This window comes from Penicillium manginii, assembly GCF_028828005.1.
Source record: "Penicillium manginii strain IBT 31320 chromosome Unknown utg000006l:1.0-4164085.0:1.0-4166146.0, whole genome shotgun sequence".
Classification (NCBI taxonomy): domain Eukaryota; kingdom Fungi; phylum Ascomycota; class Eurotiomycetes; order Eurotiales; family Aspergillaceae; genus Penicillium; species Penicillium manginii.
In genome coordinates this window covers 425,882-449,717 of record NW_026643107.1, presented here as the reverse complement: position 1 = coordinate 449,717, position 23,836 = coordinate 425,882, and the positions used below count along the sequence as shown (strand labels likewise).

The window sequence follows — 23,836 nt, the reverse complement described above, 5'->3', positions numbered from 1 at the left end:
TTTCCTCGCTGGTCTAGTCCAGATCGGATCAGATCAGATCAGACCAGGCCAGACCAGACCAGGCGAGATCCAAGTCCAAGGCTAGCTAGCAACTGGAGTCGGGCCTTCGATCCTCGGGCGAACCGAATAGAATAGAGGGGGATGAAGGGAAGGGAACAGAGAAAGGAAATGAGATTGGGTAGAATAGGAGAGGTTAGGGTAGGGTAGGGTAGGAGGGAGGAGCGGAGCTCTGCGAAATATGGAAAATCAACAGGCATGCTTGGTATTCATCAGAACGTAAAAAGAGCAAAGGAAATGAGACGAGAGGTTGGAGGGAGAATCACGGGGTTCGGTTCAGTTCGTGTTGGTGCGTTGTGGTGCGGGCGGAACGATACGATGCGACTCGATTTCGCTGGCTCGCTTATTCTTCCTCCTCGTCGGGTTGGTCGAAGAGGAAGTTCGCCGCCAGCTCTTCGTTCTTGTCGCAGGCGAAGTAAGCCTGGATGACGGAGTCGCGGGGGAAACCGAGACGGCAGAGCTGGAGGGGCGGTTAGTATGTGGCAATGAAGCGTGTGCTTTTTCCTTGACTTACCCTCTCAATGGCATCCCTCTCCTCCTCCGTAACGGAGATGGCTTGTGTACCCGGTGGCAGGGCCGCATCCTCCTCATCGCCCTCCTCACTCAATAGCTGGAGAAACTGTTCAGAGTTCTGACCGATGATCTGGGCAATCTGGGGGTTTCCGGCCGCAACCTGCTGCAGGATGGGCTCGAGCATGTGTGGCTGCTGCTGCACGAGTTGGCGCAGTTGCTGGAAATGGGGGTTTTGGCGGAGGAAATCCAGGTTCGCAAGGGACTCGCCGCCAGCTTGGCCTCCGGACCGAGCACCACCACGACCAGTGCCATCGCCAGCCTGAGCCGCAGCCTCGAACATGTTGAAACCTTCGTCGCCACCCAGAGCGGCAGCGGCAGCAGCGTCTTCGGCAGAGGGGGTGGGGGCTGAAGCAGCGCTCTCCTCTTGTTGCTCTTGTTGCCGCTGTTGTTGTTCCTGTTGGACTTCCTGGGGGATGCCCTAGAAAGAGAAGATTCTCATATTAGTGATTGGCGGGGAAAAAAGGGCAGGGAATGGTGCGGCAGCTGATTCGCAAGACTCACGTTCAAAAGATAATCGACAGCACGGTCAGGGTTGAAGAATGCGGCCCGCATGGCCCGATCGATATCACTTCTAGCAAATCCCATTGCCTCCATCTGAGTGACGGCACCCTCGGCCGCAGAACCCATCGTCAACGCAGAGGGGTCGTTGAAGGTGGGGCCACTCTGGGCACCAGCACCAGCACCGGCACCAGCACCAGCCGGCGAAGGGGTCGCGGGAACAGCAGGAGTCGAGCTAACAGGCGCAGAAGCAGCGGGGGCGGGTGCAGCAGGGGTCGCAATAGGAGCTCTGGGAGCCGGAGTGGCGGGGGCCTGGGCAGAGGCAGAGGCGGAGGAGGCAGCGGGTTTGGGACCCTGTAGACAAAGACGGATTAGACTTGGAAGGAGAGAGGCGAAGCTTGGGATAGCTGGGAATCATCATACCTTGGAAGGCAAGCACACTAGGAAGTCCTTCTCTTGGATGCTGTACGATTCGACGGTCTTGTCATCCTGGAGGATCTTGCCTGCAGGGTTGTTAGTTCCGGACTCATCAGCAGCTCTGGGTTGAAAAAGCTTTGCATCGATAGCCTGCCACCTTGTAAGGTGATGAACCACCGTGACACGACATACCTGAGTAGATAACCTTCATCCGCTCGGCTTCATATTCGCCTTTTTCTTGGGCGATCTTCTGTTTGACTTCGCGGACCTGGGAAAGATGGGTCAGCACCGAGCTGGGGTGGGCTTTGAGGATACAGCTCGAGACTGCACGGGCGCAGCAGGCGAATCTCGATAAAGAAAGATATGGAATGGCATACGGTCTCAGAGGGCTCGACCTCGATCACGAACTTCTCCTGCTTCAGGTCCTGTATGGAGGGGCAAGGTCAGCATGAGCAGATTAGATGGAGGCAGAAAGAAAGACGAACCTTGAAGGTGAGCTTCATCTTGTCGGGAACTGGAGGGATGATGGAGGGGAAGGGGGAGAGTAAGAGAGGAAATATAGAAAAGAGGGCAGTTCCCGAAAAGTCAAGGTCAAGAGGGGCGCTGAAGAGTGACGACGATGGAGAAGCAACCGAGATGCCTCAGGCGAGTAACTCACCGCCTGGAGATGCCTGGCCACGTTACTACAAAGTCATTGACAGCTATATCAGAACATATTTCCATGTATACATCAAGACATTCCATAATTCATATTTATGTTAATCATGTTATTTTCTGTGATATGCACGTTGTCTTATGTTGACTTCTGCAGGTGCTGTGGATTCTGAGCCTCCCAAAGTCTTACTCCCATTCACACCCTCTCCTACCTCCATGAGGCGATCGTGCATATAAACCCTTACCAGATCACCCAGAACAAACAGGACCTGATTGGTTAGTCCAAGCCACACAGGGTACTTCCTTGATCCTGGCAGATACTCCGTATTCGGTCTGTGGATCCACGCAGGTCCTCAACAGAGTACCCCGGAAGTGCACATACTGCTCCGTACTCCGTGTACTCGGTACTATCCACCAGGACTACCTGCATGAACCGCCGGGCCCGAGGAAAAGAAATAATCGAAGCCAACAATCTAATTGACAAATATAAGTGGATCCGAGACTCTCACTCCTCTGCAAGTGATATCTCTAGCGAGTACGGAGTACTTCGTAGATCCAGGTAGATCCACCACACCTCCGGGATAGTTGATATTCACGCTATCCATTTTTTTGAATTGATACGCTAGGGTCACAGAGTGTGGAAATTGAAGCTGGATTAAAAAAGTCTCAGCTGAGCCCTGCTACATACCTGTTCCTGTCCTGAACCTACACTGACAGATCCTGTTCCTGCGGCACTGCAGAATCGACATATCACATCCGCATCGGATCGATCGCCATGCGATCCCGAAAACCAGGAAGGCCAGATCAGTGGCTCGCTCAGTCCTCACAATGATCTGTCACTTAAATAGTTCCATGACTAGCGGTCTGATGGACAGCACTATGAGAGCCGGCGCTGGCCTGGGCTCGTCTTGCCCGGTGCCGCAGTAGTCCTCACCCAGCCCACCGCTGGAAGTAGCAATTGATTGATCCATGAATCTCATGCGCATCGTTCGATGCAACCAATCTAACTTGCCAATTTCTACCCACAGGTCTTCGGCTCCGCGGATACTTCTTCCAGCCGTCCCGTCCCTCCGCACTCTAACCAGCATGCCGGGTGGATGGATCACTTTGATCTCTCAGGTAAATTCGACATGTTGCCTGACCTGCATGCTCCGATATGCTTTGCGAGCCACGCCCCGATCCGTTACACGCGAGAATACTATTTTAAATATGAAGCATCCCCCGTGTCCTCTTGCGTGGACTCGACAGCGCCCTGGACACTTTCCTTGACCTGGGGGTTGCATCAGATTGGATCAGATCAAGCCATTCTTTACTTTTGATCTGATCATTCTTTCATTTATCCTCTTCTATATCGTGACTTTGACCACATTCTTTTCGGTAGCCCACAATGTCTGCAATTCTGCAATATACCTTGGCAGGGGCATCTCTCCTCGCTGCCATGATTGTCACCATCCTCAATGGTCTCGCCTATGCAGCCTTGCAATCAGCACCTCACGCCCCAGCCGCAGGGCTGGCACCAGTCACCCTGGGAGTTCTCACCTGCGCGGCATTAATCGGGCTGAACGTTATCTTACACAAAGATGTCCGAAGTGGCCAACAATGGCCAAAGTGGAAACAATATGTCTTCTACTTCACCGGTGCATACCTCCTCATCGCCGCGGCGTCCATCACCGGAACAATGGCCAAAGATGAGTTGCGATCAACAGCAAATCAACAAGGGCTCTTTATCGCCCGCTCAGTCTTCTGGTCCTTTTCAGTCTTTACGCAGGGTATATACTACGGCTATCTGATTGTAGCCCTACTCCAAAAGAACAAAACAACGTCCACATGGCCACATCCATACTCCCAAGACATGAAGCTGGAGACATTTCCAGATAGTCCAGCGACCCTCACACCACCGAGCCGAATCTGTGACCCAGAAGAATTCAAATTCGACACTCGCCGCTCCTCACTACGAAAGTATCCACGCCGTTCGCACCGGTTCTCGGGAGGAACCCTCTGCCTACAGAAGTCGTTGACCAACACAACTACCACGACCGTGGACACAAATACAAATACAACAACCACCAACGCAAAAGAAGTTCGCCCAAACTCCTTCGAAACAACCTCCTCCCTCTCAACAATAACCCCGCAACCAACCTCAACCTCACCCCCAACCCCAACCCAAGACACCCACCCCTTCCTCCCCACAATCCGCAGCATGCCCAGTCTCCGCCGCGAACAACACATCCACGCATCCCTGAACAGCCTCGTCCGACCCGCCCCTCCCCCAATCTCCCCAGTCTCCCCAACTTGGAGTAGGACATCATCATCACCATACCTCCACCCAGACTCACCCCAGACACCCACCTTCCCCGGCGAGTCCAACATCCACCCCCTCTTCCGCAGCAACAGTCCCTCGCCCTCACCCACGCCGGGACCCGGAACATCAGTCAAGGCATCCCCATCCGCAGGCCAGACGATAACCAAGCAGACATTAACGCGGATGCGCTCTGCACGGTCTCTACGTGACCGGGGTCCGTCTCCTTTGCCCTCGCCGACGGCGTCGTCGTATTCTTTGGCGTCGAGTGCGGGTTTGTCGCCGGAGGAGGAGAGGGAGGAGAGGGTTTTGGCTTTTATGGGCGGGAGTCGGCGGTGGAGGGATGAATTGAACTTGAATGAATCGCCTGATGAGAAATAGTAATTGTGTTGATACTTGTGGGATTTGTATGGATTTGTTTATTTAATCGCTGATGGACTTGTATAAATGGGATGATGGGTAAATTGGTGTCTGTGTTTTGGTTTTGGTTTTGGTTTTAGCGAGTGTTATGGCAGGAATGATTATGATTGAATTGCATTAATTGTCTTTATTTTCTGACTACCAGTACCTAACTACCCAAGTGCTTTTATTGTAAGGGTTGAGGGGATCTAGTAATACTACTAGTATACTTGCCAATGTTGTACATACCTCGACTTACGTCCATACTGTATTGTACATACCCTGGTATTATAATAGTCGAGTGATTATGGTTTGCCTCGCTGTAATTTGTATGATCTGGCAATTGAAGTAGATGAATCGGATAATTTAATTTTAATTTTGAGTATTTAATATTAAATATTCATTGTTAAAATTAAATTATCCTATTCATCTTCAAGATTCCAGCTGTTCTGTTCTGTAATCTCTCTATACTCCCGGCTCCACCTTGGCAGAATCACAGCCGCGCGCCAGGTGTCCTGATCCGCGTTTGAGAAATCTCGGTAATAGCTTGACAAGGTATTATGTCGAGGATTTGATTAATATCTACTCTTTACCTAGAGTACCTAGAGTACCCAGAGTAATAATAATACTGTTACAATAGTCCTAGTATCACTGTACCTATCCTCTGTGTTAAAATTAACAAAACGGACCGGCCGAGCCGCGCGGAAAAACGGCAATCCCTTCCTACTCTTTCACTTTCATCTTTTACTCTAACGCCCTCTACTCTGTTCTGCTCTGCTCTACTCTACCTACTCTACTCTACTCCTACCCACTTCTTCCTACCTAATCATCTCCACTCTCCCCTCTTCTTCCTCTTTACCCTATAATTCCCCATGTTCAGTCCCCCAATCTCTCTCCAGTAGATCCTTCTGCCCCTGGTAAGTCGCGTTCTTCTCTCTTCTCCGCACCCTGCCCTATTCCACTCTACTCTACTCTACTCTACTCTACTTGTACTCTTGGATTTGATCCTGTACTCTTTCTCTGCGAGTCTTCAAGTTTTCATCTGTGCCCTCGTCTTTATCGTTTTGCTTTGTATTTCTACTCACCCAATCTGCCTGCCTCTTTTTTTATCCCCATCCCATCCCATCCCAATCCCATTTCTCTGCTACTTCCATTCCATTGCTTTTCCCCATTATTTCATCTTTCGTCATCTCATCGCATCGTTTATCCTTCAATCTCATCATTGCCCTTCTACCTCATCCTCATCATCGCATTCTCTTCCCCTTCCACTGCTTCTGCTTCTGCTTCTTCTTCATCTCCTTCTCCTTCTCCTTCGCCTATTTTACTCTTCATTTCCCATCTCATCCCACCCGCATCCGTTTTCATCCGTCCCCCTTGACTGCGTGGCAACCAGCCCTCCCTTCAATGCTCTACTTGGTGTTTTGACTTCAAAAGTCTGACGCTACTCCGCTACTCCCTGCTCCACTCCGCCATTCCTGCTTCCGCCCTTACTGACTCCACCAGGGACAATGGTGGGAAGAAGAAAAAATCGTGTCACCGCGCGCATGGTCGCTCCCACCCCGACCCGAGGTCGCGGTATGTATAATCAATTCTCTCTCTACTCGCAATTTCCCGCAATACTAAACAATCCCCAGGTGGTCGCGGTAGTCGCGGTGGCCGCGCTAGAGGAGGCCGATGGGCAAATCACTGGGCCACGAGAACTGCCCCAGCACGCGCAGCGCGCGCTTCGTCGCCAGTAAATGACATTGACGATGAACATAATCTTGACGGCGATAGCGATTCGGAAGAAGTTCCTCGCTCGCGCATCATTACGCTAAGGCTTTCCCCCCCCATCTCTTACGTGCTGCCATACCTGGGCAGGCTGGCCAGGATCATCTCGATACCGCGCAGAGTAGTACTACTATCACTACCGCGCAGCAAAATCCAGAGACGCCCCTGCGGCGGCGCTCAAAACGCGCCCTCGCTGTTCCCGAGTCTTCGCGGACAACGAGGCAATCAGCGCGCCAATCTGTTCCAGGCCGACAATCGTCTCGCCTGAAGCCCGGTGATGCCGGGCTCGAAACGCCTAGTAAGGGCGAATCGGAAGAGGTCAGCGAGCAGGATGATGATTTTGCCGACGACGCCTCGATGCAAAAAGAGGAGGAGGAGGATGAGGACTTTAAACCGCAGCAGCGTCTTAAATTGCAGGTTTCTCAGAGTGCGGAACTGCTCGATCCCGTATCTGCTGCTTCTGCTTCTGCGTCTACCCCTACCCGGCGAACCTCGCCAATCGAGCGCGAAACCCGCCTCGCGACAAAACTCCAAGATAACGAGACTCTGCGTCCCGAGTCTGCGTCAGCGTACTCGGCCTCCGCTCCGACGGCGCCGTTCTCGCAAGATGCTGAAAGCGATAGTCCCAAGCAATCGCAGTCGCAGTCGCAGCCGTTATCGCGCGGAATGTCCTCGCCCCGACCTTCGCGCAAGCGCAAGTCCACCGACAAGGATGAAAGCGCTGACATCGACCGCGCTGTCTCGGAGCCAGCGTCCAAGAAACCTAAAATGGAAGATGAGGAGGAGATGCCACCCGCTCCACTGGCAAATGGGACCGAACTCGGCTCGCAGATTGTCACATCGCCCGACGAAGCGGCAGATCCGGATTCAGCGTCTGCCCCAGCGCCCACGCGTGGGGGGCGCGGGGGTCGGGGTCGTGGAAGTCGCGGTGGGTATCGTGGTCGAGGTCGGGGGCGTGGACGTGGACGCGGTAGCCGCGGCGGCGCAATAGGGCCTATTCGTTCGACGGCTGTTGTCCGGGCTCGTGGTCGGGGACGCGGTCGTGCGCGCGCATCTGCAGCTGCGAAGGGTCGCGGCGGGAAGCGTATCGAAGACGAGATTTGGGATAGTGATAGTCGGCGACGATCGCCGAGTCCGATTCCACAGACGAAACCGATTAAGGATCGGCAGGAGGAACTGGCGCTCCTCTTTAAGAAAGTGGGACAGGCGCAGCAGGTTGCTCTTAGTGTTTTGGCCGATCATTCGATGGCGAAGATTGCTAGGGAGAAGGGGGCTCATATGGAGTGTCCAGAGTTTGGGCTGGTGCAGCGCGAATTGGCGGAGTATGAGCGCAAGGCTTTGACGCGGTTTCGCGATGATTATGATTTGAAGGTTGAGGCGGAGAATAAGGTTTATGCGGGCGAGATTCATCTCATTGAGACGAGGGCGAATGTGGGTTTTTTTCTTGTGCTTTTGGAGGAGAGGATGGATTGTATGCTGACTGCTATTACAGGAACAACTTGAGAATATCCAGGATGAAATGTTCCATGCTGCTAGGGGCAAATATATGGAATTGGTCTTGGGTCGTCGAGCCGCAGAGGACGATGAACATACAGAGGTAAAGAATCGACATCAGCTACCCATCAAATTTATCTACTCAGCAGAATCTAACTCATTACAGACTGACGGATCTGACCCCGACGCCGAGGAACCGCAGTATCTCTTCCGGATTGGAAAAGCCGGCACCCGCGAAGTCGAGCGAGGCTTCTTCGCCGAAGCCGTCCGTGAACCAGATGGTGCAGCCGCCTACGACCGCGGCCGCCGAACATGGGACGACTTTGTGCAAAAAGTCCGACTAGGCGAAGACTTGAACCCGCAGATGCAAGCGCTCGACTCGATCATGGACCCTGCAGTCCAAGACCATGTCACGCGAACACTAACAAACCTCCTCCAAGCGGCGCAAGTCGTCGCAGACGGAGGTCTCGACGGCGCTATTGACTGGCCAACTCCAAAGGCCCTGTCCATGCTAGCGGACACCGCGCTCGCAGAGCCAATGCAAACACACCTGCCCCGAATGGATCCAACCATGTCGCCAGCTAGCAGACATCTTATTCCAACATCTGGCGTCCCTCCACCGACGCTGGGTCATGGCCATGGTCACAGTCATGGGCCTGGGCCTGGGCAAGGGCAAGGCCCTCCCCACGGCCACCCCCATGCTCATGCCCACGGACCAACAGATCCGCGCTCCTTCATCCTCCCCCGTCCAACACCGACACAACAACCGCGCCGCATCCTCCCCGCCCGAGGCCAATTGGGTCTACCAGATCCATTCTCAATGAATGGCCCACCTCAACTCCCGCCCCCGCCTGGCTCTAATTTCCAACGCTTACCCCCGCTCCCGAATTACTTCCCCGGTCCGCCAGGATCAGGACATTCGGGACCGGGACCTGCGCCGGGACCTGCGCCTGGACCGGGTGGACCAGGACCAGGACAGGGACAAGGACCGGGGCCGGGACAGGGACCAGGGCCAGGGCCTGGGATGTATTTCCCATCTCCTCATCATTCTCCGCATGGGGGACCACCACCCCAGCCTCCACGCAGGTACTAATCGAAGCCGAGCCAAAACGAAAAAAGAAAAAAAGAAAGAAAGAAGCAAAACAAAAAGTGTATCATCATAATCATCATCACCTCCGTATGCCATGCCCCCGTCTCCCCTACAGCTTAGACGTGGGTGGCAGTGGCAGCGGCAGCGGATGTATCAACATCAACATCAACGATTCGAATCCGTGTACTTTATCTGTCTTTGAGCGTGGCGTTGACTTACTTCCTTTTTTTTCCTCCTATTCCCCGAGGATCCTTGATTCTGTTTTTCTGATTGTGATTGTGATTGTGGTTTACATGACCCCCTTATTTTATTTCTTGGACTTATTTCTTTTGTTTGATCGAATCAAATTCAAATTCTACTTTAAATTCTACTATCTCTGCCTGTTCCATGGGATAGCCCCTTCCTTTCCTTTCTCACAGTCAAGTCACAGCCAGTCATACCCATGTCTAAGCATACAGTACATAAACTAATCACTGACTCGCCTGCGCCACCGCAATCACTCATTACCTGCAGTAATTAGTCCGTATACGGGCAGTATGAATCACCGTCAAGATGAGACAGGATGACTCAACAGCATAAGTACCGGTACATAAAATACCACCAAGACACTATACATTAGTAAGTACCGATACATACCAATACCAACAGCGCGCCCCCCACCAAGCGGACCCGCCAAGAAAATGCGATTGCAGCTTTGCACTTTTTCTCCTCTGGGTTTCCCTTCATAACGGAGCTTGTATCTCACTTTACATTTGCTCACCTCCTACACTTCCCTCGAGAAAAGCAGTTTGTTCAAGTTTTTCTTTCGCATTTTCGCTTCGACCTTTCTGTGCTTTTTACACAGCGCCATTATTCTCTCTCCGAACACCCCCGCAGATCCTTCACTACCACCCCTCATGGCTGTCCGCGCTCAATTTGAGAACTCCAACGAGTAAGATTGCCCGGGAGGAAATCTGGACGGTCAGGATAGTCACGATAGTTCAGCACTGGGACTAGACTGGACTTGACTGGACTTGGTTCGCAATTCTCATGGTTGAGATCTCGCTAACTTTCTTCTCCGCAGGGTCGGCGTTTTCGCCCGTCTGACCAACTCCTACGCTATCGTCGCTGTCGGTGCTTCGGAGAACTTCTACAGGTGCGTTATGTCTGAGGCGGTATTGCGGGCTGGAGGAATGGATAGGCTGGGCGGACTGGGCTGGGCGAACTGAATTGCCTCAACTGGATTGAACCAGCACCATCAATGGGCCGACATCCCAAATGATGCACACAGCCCAAGTCATGGCAGACCAACCCAACCCGCCCACTCCATTCAATCCACAAGCCTAGCAGCAAAGAAACAGCCCGCCAACCCAACCAACCCCACGCCTAAACAAAACTAACAACCCACCCAGTGTCTTCGAGTCCGAACTCCAGGACGTAATCCCCATCTGCCACGCCACCATCGCCGGAACCCGCATCGTCGGCCGTCTAACCGTCGGCAACAAGAACGGCCTCCTAGTCCCCACAACCACAACGGACCAGGAACTCCAGCACCTCCGCAACACGCTCCCGGACGCCGTAAAAATCCAACGCATAGAAGAGCGCCTCTCCGCTCTCGGAAATGTCATCTGCTGCAATGACCACGTCGCCATCGTCCACCCTGACCTGGAGCGCGAGACTGAAGAGATGTAAGCCTGGCTGCCTCGGCCCCTGCCCCCGAGTGATGTGTTTTGTTTCGTTTTCTAATATAGTGTTTTCTCAGCATCGCCGACGTCCTAGGCGTAGAAGTCTTCCGCCAAACAGTCGCCGACAACGTCCTCACAGGCTCATACATGGCCCTCTCCAACCAAGGCGGCATCGTGCACCCCAAGACCTCGATTCGGGACCAGGACGAGCTGTCCAGTCTGTTGCAGGTGCCCCTTGTGGCGGGTAGTGTGAACCGGGGCTCCCCGGTCGTGGGCGCGGGAATGGTTGTTAATGACTGGCTCGCTGTTACGGGATTGGATACCACTGCTACAGAGTTGAGTGTTATTGAGTCTGTTTTCCGTCTTGGTGAGATGGCACCTGGTGGTGCGGGTGCGGGTCCTAATAAGGAGAGTATCGTTGAGAGCTTTTACTAAGGGCTGGGATTTTGTGAGCTCTTTCTTCGTGCCGCTCTTTTTTTTTGAAAGGGGTGTGCTGGGGAGAGCAGGATGAGATTCGGGCTCGGGTTTCAGGCGATAAAATGGGGTCTGTGGTTTTTTTTTTGGTTATGTTCTCTGTCTAGTTTTTTCACGATGGTGTGCATTTCTTGTTGTGGTTAGAGGAACGTTGTCCTGTCGCAATTATGATTTATGACCGTGATCTGATGATTGTGCTCTGCTGTGCTTGTGTTTGTGCTTTGGTTTTGGTAATCCATACTGTAGACGTAGATGTAGTGATGCGATGAAATAGGAGTGCGGTTCATGATGCAGGTACGCTGGAGATGCAGATGTACTACCCATACCTAGGTACCCTGTGACACTAGATCTGGTTGTGATGCCCAGGCCCATGGTGCTGGGCTGTTGGAGCAGTGGTTCGGTAGTCTGCTAGTATACTTAGCCAAAGTTTATTCTGGTAGGGCTCTGTTTGCTATGTGGGTGGGCCGACCTACATAGATTCAAGTTCATGACTAGATCTATACTGAAACCGGAATGACAGTCATCTCTGCTTATGATTGCCGTTTGTCTCGGTACAAGGCGCGAAGAATTCCATTACCAACTAAGTGTTCAAAGACATTCAACTGAACTAGCTAACCCTCACTCACACTGACTCTAGGATTCTGATAGTGCCATAAATATGAAACCATTCATCTCCTAAGGCCATCTCCTAAGGCTCCTTTTATCTGTTCGTATGCCATATATGCATATTCACATTGTTCGTGATTCAAAGACTCGGAGGAGCGTAACACCCAAAGAACTGGAAATATTACCGCGTTTTTTGACTCTTCTGCCGATGAAAATCAGCTCGGAGATGTTGATCCAGGTTATCTTTCCGATTAAAGGACATGTTGCAGGAATGGCACTTGAACGAACGTGGATCAAGATGCTGGGTATCGACATGGCGTTTCAAAGTTGCCCTATTGGAGAACGGCCCGGGGCGTTTGCAGTTTGACCATTTGCATAGCAACGGAGAATCAGAGGATATTCTTCTTCTTTTCAGATAGTATGCATTAGTACAGGACGAACAAATAGTATCCTTGGCGTGGACTTGTGCTACTTGTACTTACCTGTCCTTGTTCTCACTTTGAACTTTGCTGTCACTATGATGGTTGTATATTTGGTGGGTGTCTCGATTGATTTCTTCAGTGAATTTGTGCAAGTTTGGAGGTATGTTGATTTCAAGTTGGTCCCAAGACGTAGTTGTATCAGATCGAAACCTTTGGAGGAGAAAGTCAAATGTCGGGTCAGAGGTGAAGGGCTCCCGGCCCGCGAAGGAAAAGTCCAACGCAGTGAGGTATTCAGATGTATTGTCTGTGATTCGAGCCATTGTATTGCTTGCTTCCTCGGAGTATTCTTGATTTTGTTCCTCGGAACTCGATGAGTTCGTGCTGTAAAAATGCCAAGACATGCTACTCCAGGTAGTACTACTAGTACTTGTACTACTAGTATGGAGCCTCGGGACAAATGGAAATAATAATAGTCAAAGGAGGATGTATTGTGATGAGAGCGAGAGAGAAAAAATGAGGTGAATTGTTAGAATGTAAAGACGGAAAAGACGAACAATTTATCTAAAAAGCCCACTGCCCAACTCCTTCATTCGACCCTTCATGTTCGATTGGGGTTGCTAGTTGGTACTTTGGTTCTTGCTTCAACCCTCAACCCTCGGGCCATCTTCACGGGCCTAGACCCCCACCGCCGAATTTCGCATAGAAAAATCTTACCCCCGGGTCAGACCGCGTGACGCTACTATAGCGCTCCTAAGTATAGCCAAATTTTCGGCTTGCCTTCTCTGGAACTCCTAACCTTCCACTTCTCTACTCCTTACACTCTTTCCCTTCTCCGCCAATCATGTTGCATTTCATCTACCCCAAGTCCACCCGACCCGATTGCCACGTCTAAGGAAACGTTGGTTACACCTGCATATTTACGAGGTGTCTACTCTCTGGAAGTTCGCGGGTCTCTTCTTGACCAGTGGCTTTGAATCGCATGGGGCAAACATTAATTGTTGTGATGATCCCGGCTACTGGGTAAACTATGACGTCGTCGTGTGCATGGCCAATCATTTGCATATAAAAAATGTGTATGCTACATTACTAAGACTGTTGTTCTAAATCTAGTTAGTAGTTCTTCTAGGAAGAAATGAGCCGATCCTGTCAGACGGCTGAAGAAACAGCGCCTGGTTGGCTCAAAGTGAGATTTGCTGGATGGCCAGGAGTCCCACCTCCCCAGGCCCGATCGGCTAGTCGGTACTAGGTTTATTTGCTTATCGAAAGGTAAACTTAAACACCAGAAAGCCAAATCCAGGTACCAACAGGTATTTGAAAATGAATTATTGGCAGTAGGCGGCTGTATTGTACGAAATGGCATCTAAATACTGCTCTGGAGGTTCTGATACACTTGACCAACTGAATAAGCCTTGGATCATGTGCCTCAGAGTAGATGCTCCACCCTCTATCGATCTCACATGCTCGCTTTACCCAAAATCCATGCATACATGTTCCCATTATCGACATCCAAAAAGAGCATAACACAACTCAAAGAATCACTATACTTATCCCAGTACGCCACATTTTCGTTTTATCCAGTATCCATACATGCATACTCCCGCTGCTAACACCAAAAGAAGAGATAACAAGAGTCAAGGAATTTCTGTACTGCTCAGCTCTTTTTCTTGTCTTCATGAACGCCAGATCGCAGATGCTGGCTCAAATTATCCTTTCGGTTGAAGGTCTCAGCACACTTGTCGCACTCCCACAAACCTGGAGTAACATGCAGAGTTTTGTAATGGCGTTTCAAAGTTGCCTTGCAGGAGAATTCTTCGCGACGCTTGCAGTTTGGCCATGGGCATAGGAAGGGTGGCTTGGAGGGTATCATTTCGCTTTGTAGACAAATACACGTTAGTATGCGATTGGCTATACTTTCTTTTCGAGTAAGGGAGTATGCTGTTTACCTATCGTTGCTCATATGGTTGCTGCTGCAATTGCTTGATTGAATGTTGTTTGGATTGTTTTCTCCACTGGCTGGTTGAAAGTTCAGGGTTGGAGGTGCGTTACCCAGGTTTGAAGATGTAGTAGGTGGACAGTATCGAGAAAGAAAGTCGAGTAGGTGATCGGCAGTGAAAGGCTCCAGGTCCTCGAATAATGGTTCAGATTCTACATATTCCGATATATTGTCGGTGTTTGGGGCAATTCTACCGCTTGCTTCAAGTTCCTCGCCCGGTTCTTGATTCTGTCCTTGCCAGTGGGTAGTTGAAGGGTTCGTGTTGTAGGAATGCCAAGACATGATGGTACTTTGATGTTAAGATCGACAGCAATATGAAATGATATTCTGTAATTGGAGAAAAGAAGAAACTCGAAGGGGATTGTAAGTATTTAAAGCAGCAAATAAGTTTACATCTCATTTATTTGGCGTAGGGTTCAACTTTTGCACCTGGGACCGATCGGCCTTGGGGACTGATGGCTTCGCGCAGCCACACGTGACCCACATAATAGGAAGGTGCGGTCGCGGCCGGCGCCCGCGCGACACTAGTGTCGGAAGCCAAGCTATCGCCATCCTATCACCTATGGTCTGCGTCCCTTTTACCATCCTTTTTCCCATGCACTTTACCAAGCATTTTACCATCCATTTTCCCATCTAATTTACCCCCTTTTTTCCAACCTTGAACCTCTCCGCTCAGTACCTACCCTTCTACCCTTCTGCGAATAGTGTGCATTTCACCCGTACCCACCACCGCTATGGCAGACTCTGTAGGAATTGTAAGTCATTTATGCACCTTTACCACGCGTTTACCTGGAAAAACGCGGGAACTAAGGTTCTTGCCCAATGGCCACATTAAAAAACCTTGAATATATATATCAATATTTAAGGCGGAGTAATACCAGGCAAAAACTGTATGATCGTGCACATGGCCAATCATCGATATCCAATCTTTGGTGTGGTGCATTAGCGTTGTTCTAATTCTGCTCTGCAGCCCTCGAGGGTTCGACCAAGCAGGTGCCAGGACTCTGCCAGTGAGTTGAATATGTCGCAATAGATTATTATAATTGTTGTTCTATATAGAATGGTACCTGTATAATGCCTTCAAATTGTATAGCTCTAGGTGCCATGGAATGGTATTTGGTAATTTATTCCTGTAAGAACTGTAAGAACTGTAAGAACTGTAAGAACTGTAAGAACTGTGAAAACTGTAAGAACTGTGAAAACTGTAAGAACTGTGAAAACTGTAAGAACTGTGAAAACTGTAAGAACTGTGAAAACTGTAAGAACTGTGAAAACTGTAAGAACTGTGAAAACTGGAAATTTGGGAAATCTGTGCTATACCTAGGTATGTACTGGTGACATGTATTTTGTTCGATAGCTTCGCTTTCATAATCTTTATTATTACACGTACCTGTCACTGCCACCAATTTCCAGGGCTATATCATTTTCATTTTCATTCTCATGCATCTCCTCCATCAGGTACCCTCAACAAAAAAATGACTCTAGTTTGTGACCAAGCAACTTAATTCGAGGCAAGGGGAGTTCAAAATCCAAAATGAATGAATGAAAATGAATGAATGAAAATGAAACGATAGGAAAATGAAATGAAAACCATCATGCACCTATTTGACCCCAAATACGAGTCCCTTATTCCTATCGCGCGCTATGTACCCGCTATGCCAACCGCTAAAATCCCTCGGAGTCTTTGAGCATGATAAAGGGAACTCCCACACAAGGGACATGAATTCTCTCAGGTTTTCTTTCCATGAGTATTGGAGCGCAAGTGCTGATCTAGATTGTCCTTCCGATTGAAGTACATGGTACATCCATCGTGAGGGCATTTAAAGGAACGTGGAGCGACATGCTGGGTGTGGATATGTCGTTTGAGGCTTTTTATGAGGGAGAAAGGGCCGGGTCGAGTGCAACCTGGCCAAATGCACAGCAACGGATGGGTAGCTGTGCTGTAGTGAGCCATGATCAGTATCTAATCTGTCAAATCTTAGAAATCAGAATGTGGTATATACCTAATCTCACTCAAGCCGCCATGATTGTTGTCGGGGCGCTGAACATATTCCGTTTGGTTTCCTTGACTGGGGCATTGAAAGCCCGAGGCTACATTTCCCAGTGTTGATGAGGTAGAAAGAGTATTCAACCCAGTATGATACTGAGAAATAGGGTTGAGTTCTTGGCTGGGGGGAAAGAATGGTAGATCTCGGAAAAGATCACCCAGTTCGTCGGATTCTGGAGCACTGCTGAGATTGAGGTTCATTGGAATTTCCTCGGTCCCAGATAAATCGTGAAACTGCTCCTTGAGACCAAAATCCGTATTGTGCCAGTCCATAGTATGGATCCTGACTTGAAGTGTAGCAATAGGTAGAGATAATCTGGCAATGGTATATAGAGAGAACCTTAGGTAGGGAGAACTCTGAGAAATAATTCGCAAAATATTTGAGTCCATGAGAAATACTACTTATAATCTACAGAGGGGGCCAGGGTGAACTTTTCAACTCACTAAATCGTGCACCTGAACTGACAAAATAGGCAAGACAAGCAGGCTGTTCAAACTCCCCATATTCGGCAGGGATCTGCAGTAAATAAGTAATAAACGGGGAGAGCAATTCCATGTTTACTGCACGCAACGATTCTACGAGTATTTCTGCCCCACATTAAAAATTTGGAAACATGATAGGCTTTCGCCGCTTGTCTAGACCTGCAAAAAATGACATGGACCAATAAGCGGAAAGGAAAACATACTTGCGTTCTCCTTTCCGCGAGTCCGGAGTATAGATCACAGGAACGTGTTCGATGGCGTATTTAGCCCCACAGAAAACCGCCATGAACCAATAGTAGAATTACCCTCCCACCTTTCTCTGCAGGGATCTCCGAGGGCTGGGGTGTTCGGATCCACCGAAAAATGTTAACGACCAATCACGTAGACACATTTAGCTCGTTAAGCCCTGGAGTGTCCCGGTCTTTTCGGGGGCAGTTTCATCCAAATATTGATTCGTATGACGGAGAAGTATGTCGTCTAGATTCAAACCCATGATTTCTTTTCGGTGCCTGCATCATTTTCAATCATCTGAGGTATCCACCTGGGCATACTAGTAATGTTGGGGCATACCTTTCCATTCTCTGTTATTTTTTTCGCCAAGCACGCCCCGCAGACATCCCTGTGATAATTTAGAGCTGCTATTGGGAGACGGCACTTGGGCGACACCCAGGCTCCAGGGCTCCGACAAACAGACTCAGCCGCGATCACACCGACAGATCATGTAGGTGCAGACAAGGCTCATTTAATTCTCGGTTGCCCCATCCTTTTCACCCTTTCCATCAACTTGAATATTTCCCATTTCCATAATTTATATGGTCCCTTCTCACCCTCATTTCCATCCACAGTGCTTTTTCAAAATTGGCCCTTCACTCTCGGCATTATTTTGTCATCAACCATGAAGAACTTGAATGAGAGCTGGGAGGCCTACAAGCCAGAAATTACACGTTTGTATATGGCAGAAGGAAAATCCAAAAAGAAGGTCATGCAAATCATGGAATCAACCCATGGATTCGTTGCGTCGTACGTCACATTGATCTTCAATATGTTCTGGATGGCATCATGATTCTAATTTGGGATTCAGAAATTGGCAATACGGAGCTCAATTCGAGAAGTGGCGATTCAAGAAATATCACGGCGGAAGAAGGGCCTGGATCTATATACGAGAAAGGTGCAAAAAAGCACGAATTGAAAAGAAACCCCATCCCAATGTATCCATCAATGGGGTTTTCAAGTCGCCCAGAAGCGTTCAAATTGGCATCCGCCGGCATGCGTACGAGTCAACGATCCAGAGCCTCCATTCAGGTACTGTAACTTCAATTTTTGTGATCCGTAAAATAATTATGACTACTAAATTTATGAGTAGCATCTCTACCATCGACACCAGAAGGAGTCGTTGTATGCTCTCCAGAACCCGCTTGTTGGCCGGGACTACAGTGGCCCTCCGACCTTCCTTGGTTCACATTTTCACGTCAACTCTCGATTCTTGGTAAGAATTCTCGTTTAATTGATTTTTTGACCTAACTGATGATGAACGCAAGATGTCAAATTTGACCCGCCAACTTCCACTACCGAAGAGAGCTTGAAGTTCAAATATCTTGGCTGTGGATATGATATATCTCACCGGACATTAATTCCTCTAACTCCAAGTCCTGCTAATTTAAGTCAAGGACCCGACTCTCTCACGTTTGAAGGCTATACCTCTCGAGTAGTTGAGACACTGAGATGTTTCATGCCAGAAGAGCATGAAGGACAGCACGAAGCCACGGCACAGTCTCTACAAACCGATTCTTCTTTCTTTGAACTTTCTATTTCTCTCTACATGTTCTCAAACGACATTCCACTCATAAATTATTCCAAAAAAAGCCTTCCCACCCCATCTGACAACAGACGGAATGAGTTCATGGTTATTCGCAATATTTTGCGAAAAGCCAAACTCGACGACGCAGAGAATATGAAAAGTCTTCTCGCTTCTCAAGACTTGACAACCGAAGTTATTGCTCATAAAATCTTCAGAGCTTCGGTAGAGATGCGGGACAACGAAATGATGCGCATCATGTTAGAAGCTGGAATGTGGCCAGACGCACCACTTCTCATTGACAAATTTCATGGCACCGCCCTGCAACATATATCTGGAATGCTTCCTCGCGAGGTTGCATGTGGTCTGGCTAGAATACTACTCTCACATGGGGCATCTACCGACCCCAAGAATGCTGGAGAGCCTCCTCTTGCGAGAGCTATCGACTCTGACAATACCGCGTTATTTAATCTGCTGGTCGCCCATGGAGCAAAACCCTCCCCACAGGCTCTCCGTATGGCGGTCAGCCGCAAAAGTTGGGTGAAAATCATTATCCCTTATTTTCAGATGCTTTATGACGCCGGTGTAGACCTTAAAAGCACCACTGTCGATGGAAAAACACTTCTTGGCATCGCAAAAGACGATGTACTCACCAAATGGCTTGTCGATCACGGCTGTGATGTGAATGCCCCACAAATTTGCGAGCTACAAAACGACTCTTATGAGTGGGTCAATCATATTACCAGTCCACTCGGAATTGCTGCGGCGGATGGAAAATTGGCAGTTATGCGCGTCTTGCTGGAAGCTGGTGCCAATATAAATTCACCTCCTGGGGCGAATGTTTCTGTTTCTCCGTTGTTCCTGGCGGTGTATAGCAGCGAAATAAACTCGGTCCGGTTTCTTATCCAGGCTGGGGCAAACATCGAATCCGCTGATCAATTCAAGATGCTTCATGAAGCCACGCGAAAGACACTGATAGAACGAGCATGGCATAGACAAGACCTTTGTCTGGCACTCCTACGCTCAGGTGCATATGCCAGTTCCAACGAGAAAATGAATATACTTCATTTTCCCATGATAATGGCTGTTAGAGCTCGTGATTCAACTCTGGCGCGTGACTTGCTCTCTCTTGGTGCACCGATCAACCCTTTTGACAGAAGATCTTCAATTACAGCTATTGCCTTGGCAATAATGAATGGAGATATTGAGATGATCTCATTGTTAAAAGATTCAGGTGCCTCAATCGGTGGACTAGAGATACCTTCAGTACATGATGTCCGGACGGCTGAATACCTGGAATCCGTAGGCTGGCTTCCTGAAATCTTGTCATGGAATAGGGCTCAAATTCTGGCCTCCGCTATAGGACGATATGATGAGACTCTCGTCTCTTTCCTTCTTCAAGTTGGCAAAGATCGTTTTACTTCTGTGATGACCGCTGCTGATTTAACAGAAAGGGAATCTCCTCCTTTGGAATCTGGTTCTCTTGGGCTTGATTCTTCTGTATCTCATCCTTTAAAATCTGGCTCTCTTGGGTCCGATTCCGCTAGATTTCAATCTTCTGAATCTGACTCTCTCGAGTCTGCAATACAAAATAACGATATTACACTAGCAAGATTCCTGATTTCCCAGGGCACCCATGTCAATGAGTCGGACATAAGTATGATCGTCTTGAAAGCCGGGCGTGGAAATGATGAATCCGGCTTTTTGGATCTGCTGAGAATGGCACCACGTTGTCATACTGTCATACCCACGGCTTTCGGTATGGCTATACTGTTCGATAATTGCTCGGTTGTTGATCGTCTTTTGGAATTCCAGTTTTCTCCAAAGGGGCGGCCAATAGTACTCTTCGATTCGAATGAAAGGCGGATAATAACCTCCAGAGCTGAAAATTTTGTCTCAATGTACGGAAGGATTTCACAGTGGAGAGAGACCAACCGTTCTTTTGGGGGTAGTGTGAAGCTGTTAAATCTCGATTCAGTGCTTGAAATAGCGACCCTGATTGGCAATCGGGCCATTTTACAGACTTTGCTACACTTGGATGTATGGACATCCCAAGAGAAGGGCCTTGCATTGTTGGAAGTACGCTACTCGAATCCTATCGACCACGGGAAAATTACGATTTTTGAGGATATGGTAAGGTCTGGAGCAGATATCAATCAGACAATCAAGAGCTGTAGATGCACGACCTATAAAAAAAGCACTTTTCCATGTACAAGGCCATTATTTTACAGAGAGCCCTTGTATTTTCATTGCATGGGAAAGTGTCCGTCTCTCAATGCTCTCGTGATAGCGATGGATCGTGGCTCTATCGAGTTCTCCAGACGCCTCATCGATATGGGGTGTGATGTCAATGCAAAACTTGGCGAGGGAGTATCGCCGCTTCTATTTTCGACCTTTCATCCCAACTCGGACCTTACAAAGCTCCTTTTACGGAGTGGTGCGGTCGAGGCACCATCGGGGAATGACTCTGCCCTATTACGTGCGGTCATCAAACATGACAAGGAGCTCGTGAACCTCTTTTTGAATCCTGAAATTTTCAGCAAAATGGCTCACTTCTACACTGGAAGACGTGGCGAACGAGTACTTCTTGGAGCAATAAAATCAAATGACTTTGAGCTTGTGGATCTGCTCCTCAAGGCAGAAATCGGTCTCCGCCTTTGGCCAAAGCCAGCACTACCTTCTCTGCCCGACGACGCTCTTTCCATTGCAACCAATGGAGGTAACTATCAAATAATCTCTGCTCTTCTTAGGATAGCGGATGCAGATGTCAAAAGACGATCATATCTGTATGGAAGAGCCTTGCCCGTCGCCATCCGAAAGAAGAACTGTTTCCTCACAGAAGCCCTCATTGAGAAAGGTGCAGATGTCAATGTTGGATCCGTATTTCATGAGAGGGCCTTGACTCTTGCCGTTTACCAAAAAGACTGTCCACTGGTAAAGATATTGGTTGAAAAGGGAGCGGAGGTCAATCTGCAATCAAACTTTCATGAGACGGTCCTGCATCGTGCTGTTCTTGATGAAAACTCCCCCATTGTAGAGTTGTTGATCAAAAACGGCGCAGACGTCAACATAAGATCGGATTTCTGTGATACAGCCTTTCATATTGCTATCAACAGACGAAATTATTCGGTTGCAAAGTTGTTAATTGCAGGTGGGGCCAATACCAACATGCGATCCGACTTTGGTGGGACGGTCTTGCAGATGGCCGTGAAGGAGAAAGACCATCGTCTCGTTAGGTTCTTGATTGAAAATGGAACAGATGTCAATTTACAATCTGTCAACGGCAGGACGGCGCTGCAGGAAGCGGCCGCCCGGAAGGACTATGTTCTCGTAGGACTCTTGATTGAAAATGGCGCGGATGTTGATCTTCAATCGGATCGTGATGGAACACTCCTGCAGTTTGCCTTTAAGCAACAGGACTATCGCCTTGCAAATATCCTGATCAAAGACGGTGCGTATCTTCATGATCCTCCGAGCCCAGTATTTGGAAACTCGGCTTTACAAATGGCTTCTGAACAAGGGCAAACTGACTTGGTGAGCCTCCTTCTTGAGAAAGGGGCTGATCCCAACCAGAGCCCCTTATATGACTCAGGGGCAACAGCATTGCAATTTGCCGCAATTATGGGAGTTCCTGAAATTGTGCGCAAGCTTATTGAGGCTGGAGCCGCAGTTGATGCGCCGGGCTCTATTCTCTACGGAAGAACGGCAATTGAAGGTGCAGCGGAGTGGGGTCAAATCAACATATTATATTTTCTTGTCAAGAAGGGATCATCTCCTACTGGCTCAAACCGAAGGCAATATCTCAGAGCTGTGAAGCTGGCTGAGACCCAGGGACATTATCCCGTAGCGAGATTCTTGAGAGACTGGATCAGGTGGACGGACTTTGATGAACTCAACTATGCAATGGAGGTTTTTGATGACGAGGAAGCAAGTCTTATCAAGTCTGAGGAGGAGCAAGACTTTGAATACTATGAGGACCTCATGTGGAGCTAGCTTTAGTGTTGGGACAAATCAAATGCCGAGAAGTCGCTGAATATCATCTTGCTTTTCACCAAGGGAAAATTTGCCAAAAGCTTTGAACGGATTCGACCTATTTTCCGGTGTATGTGATCTAGCGAGAAATTTTATCACTTATGATTGATTAAATTTCTTCATAAGGAACTAGATAATAATCTCGACTGCCATATTTTTGAGCTTCAACAGGCCATTTCAACGGGGCTTTGATGTAATGTCCACAATCAGGCCTCTGATACTTTCATATGCCGTACGGGGGCTCAAAGTTCACTCGATCAAGTAGATTCATGCTTGCGTGGGCCTTATAAGCCACTGTTGGGCGCCGTTATAAGAATAGTTGAATCCAGCAAACTCATCGGATTGCCTTCCAAGGTTCCTTTTAGAATATAGAGCTAGCAAAAAAGGACATTGAGATGATGTCACTTACATTTTGATCTTCAAGCTTCCCTCCTCGCCCGCGGGTCTTCCATGTTGACGTGAGTATTGTTGAATCAGGGTAGCGCGCTCGTGTCGTGTCTTAAATACTTGGGCAAGTCTGGCTTGTACATTTTCCAGAGACTGTCGACTTTCTATATCACCGAAAAATGCACCCAGTACCTCCTGAAACTTATAGATTTGTTAACTCAGCATAATATGTGGAGCGTGATATTTTAATCACATACCGCGTCTTACACGGCTTGGCTCGCGCCTTGTCATTGAGTAGGCAGCATAGCATGTGCAGCATCATGATCGCCCACCAAAATAGCTCGACCGTTGAACCATGTTTCCAGAGGATCTAGATCACGAAGCTACCACAGACCCATAGATGTAATTTTTCTAAGCAGAGTTAGCGGTGTACATTCGAAGCGTGAGGTGGCCGTTCGATTATCCGGTCTCCGGTTTCTGTGTGGGGGATGTGGATTCTAACCCCGACCTCTAAGGGTTTCGAAAAACAATGTCAAGTTGGCCATGTGAATCGACACGTTTGCAGAAACGACGATAGCATCTGATTCCAGTATTATTAAATCAACGAATCAAGCTTGGTGACATGTCTCAGTGAAATCAAGCACCACGTCAACAATGAACGTCAAAATAAAAGAGACACACT

General features: G+C 48.9%; 9 protein-coding genes across 9 annotated transcripts; 5 read left to right on the top strand and 4 right to left on the bottom strand.

The window, feature by feature from the left end:
* Positions 1-400: 400 nt before the first annotated feature.
* On the bottom strand, positions 401-2,048 carry N7533_008577 (putative UV excision repair protein (RadW); the record flags this gene model as incomplete). Its single annotated transcript, XM_057105227.1, has 7 exons — positions 401-517; positions 572-1,048; positions 1,132-1,482; positions 1,552-1,631; positions 1,738-1,813; positions 1,923-1,970; positions 2,031-2,048. The coding sequence occupies 7 exons, from the start codon at positions 2,046-2,048 to the stop codon at positions 401-403; spliced, it is 1,167 nt and encodes a 388-aa protein (XP_056956676.1).
* Positions 2,049-3,586: 1,538 nt separating this feature from the next.
* On the top strand, positions 3,587-4,879 carry N7533_008576 (uncharacterized protein; the record flags this gene model as incomplete). Its single annotated transcript, XM_057105226.1, has 1 exon — positions 3,587-4,879. The coding sequence occupies one exon, from the start codon at positions 3,587-3,589 to the stop codon at positions 4,877-4,879; it is 1,293 nt and encodes a 430-aa protein (XP_056956675.1).
* Positions 4,880-6,441: 1,562 nt separating this feature from the next.
* Positions 6,442-8,985, top strand: N7533_008575 (uncharacterized protein; the record flags this gene model as incomplete). The annotated part of the gene is made up of 7 exons (XM_057105225.1): positions 6,442-6,472; positions 6,532-6,632; positions 6,674-7,539; positions 7,642-8,098; positions 8,160-8,264; positions 8,328-8,771; positions 8,884-8,985. 7 exons carry the CDS (start codon positions 6,442-6,444, stop codon positions 8,983-8,985), a joined length of 2,106 nt encoding a protein of 701 aa, XP_056956674.1.
* A 1,162-nt stretch (positions 8,986-10,147) lies between these two features.
* N7533_008574 (translation initiation factor 6) lies at positions 10,148-11,350 on the top strand (the record flags this gene model as incomplete). The annotated part of the gene is made up of 4 exons (XM_057105224.1): positions 10,148-10,182; positions 10,315-10,386; positions 10,643-10,918; positions 10,993-11,350. 4 exons carry the CDS (start codon positions 10,148-10,150, stop codon positions 11,348-11,350), a joined length of 741 nt encoding a protein of 246 aa, XP_056956673.1.
* An 826-nt stretch (positions 11,351-12,176) lies between these two features.
* On the bottom strand, positions 12,177-12,737 carry N7533_008573 (Zinc finger C2H2; the record flags this gene model as incomplete). Its single annotated transcript, XM_057105223.1, has 2 exons — positions 12,177-12,402; positions 12,478-12,737. 2 exons carry the CDS (start codon positions 12,735-12,737, stop codon positions 12,177-12,179), a joined length of 486 nt encoding a protein of 161 aa, XP_056956672.1.
* A 1,331-nt stretch (positions 12,738-14,068) lies between these two features.
* On the bottom strand, positions 14,069-14,692 carry N7533_008572 (uncharacterized protein; the record flags this gene model as incomplete). Its single annotated transcript, XM_057105222.1, has 2 exons — positions 14,069-14,288; positions 14,361-14,692. 2 exons carry the CDS (start codon positions 14,690-14,692, stop codon positions 14,069-14,071), a joined length of 552 nt encoding a protein of 183 aa, XP_056956671.1.
* A 1,447-nt stretch (positions 14,693-16,139) lies between these two features.
* N7533_008571 (uncharacterized protein) lies at positions 16,140-16,730 on the bottom strand (the record flags this gene model as incomplete). Its single annotated transcript, XM_057105221.1, has 2 exons — positions 16,140-16,350; positions 16,414-16,730. 2 exons carry the CDS (start codon positions 16,728-16,730, stop codon positions 16,140-16,142), a joined length of 528 nt encoding a protein of 175 aa, XP_056956670.1.
* Positions 16,731-17,835: 1,105 nt separating this feature from the next.
* Positions 17,836-20,251, top strand: N7533_008570 (uncharacterized protein; the record flags this gene model as incomplete). Its single annotated transcript, XM_057105220.1, has 5 exons — positions 17,836-17,960; positions 18,022-18,242; positions 18,304-18,426; positions 18,479-20,136; positions 20,186-20,251. 5 exons carry the CDS (start codon positions 17,836-17,838, stop codon positions 20,249-20,251), a joined length of 2,193 nt encoding a protein of 730 aa, XP_056956669.1.
* Positions 20,252-20,988: 737 nt separating this feature from the next.
* On the top strand, positions 20,989-22,728 carry N7533_008569 (ankyrin; the record flags this gene model as incomplete). The annotated part of the gene is made up of 1 exon (XM_057105219.1): positions 20,989-22,728. One exon carries the CDS (start codon positions 20,989-20,991, stop codon positions 22,726-22,728), a length of 1,740 nt encoding a protein of 579 aa, XP_056956668.1.
* Between the last annotated feature and the right edge of the window lie 1,108 nt (positions 22,729-23,836).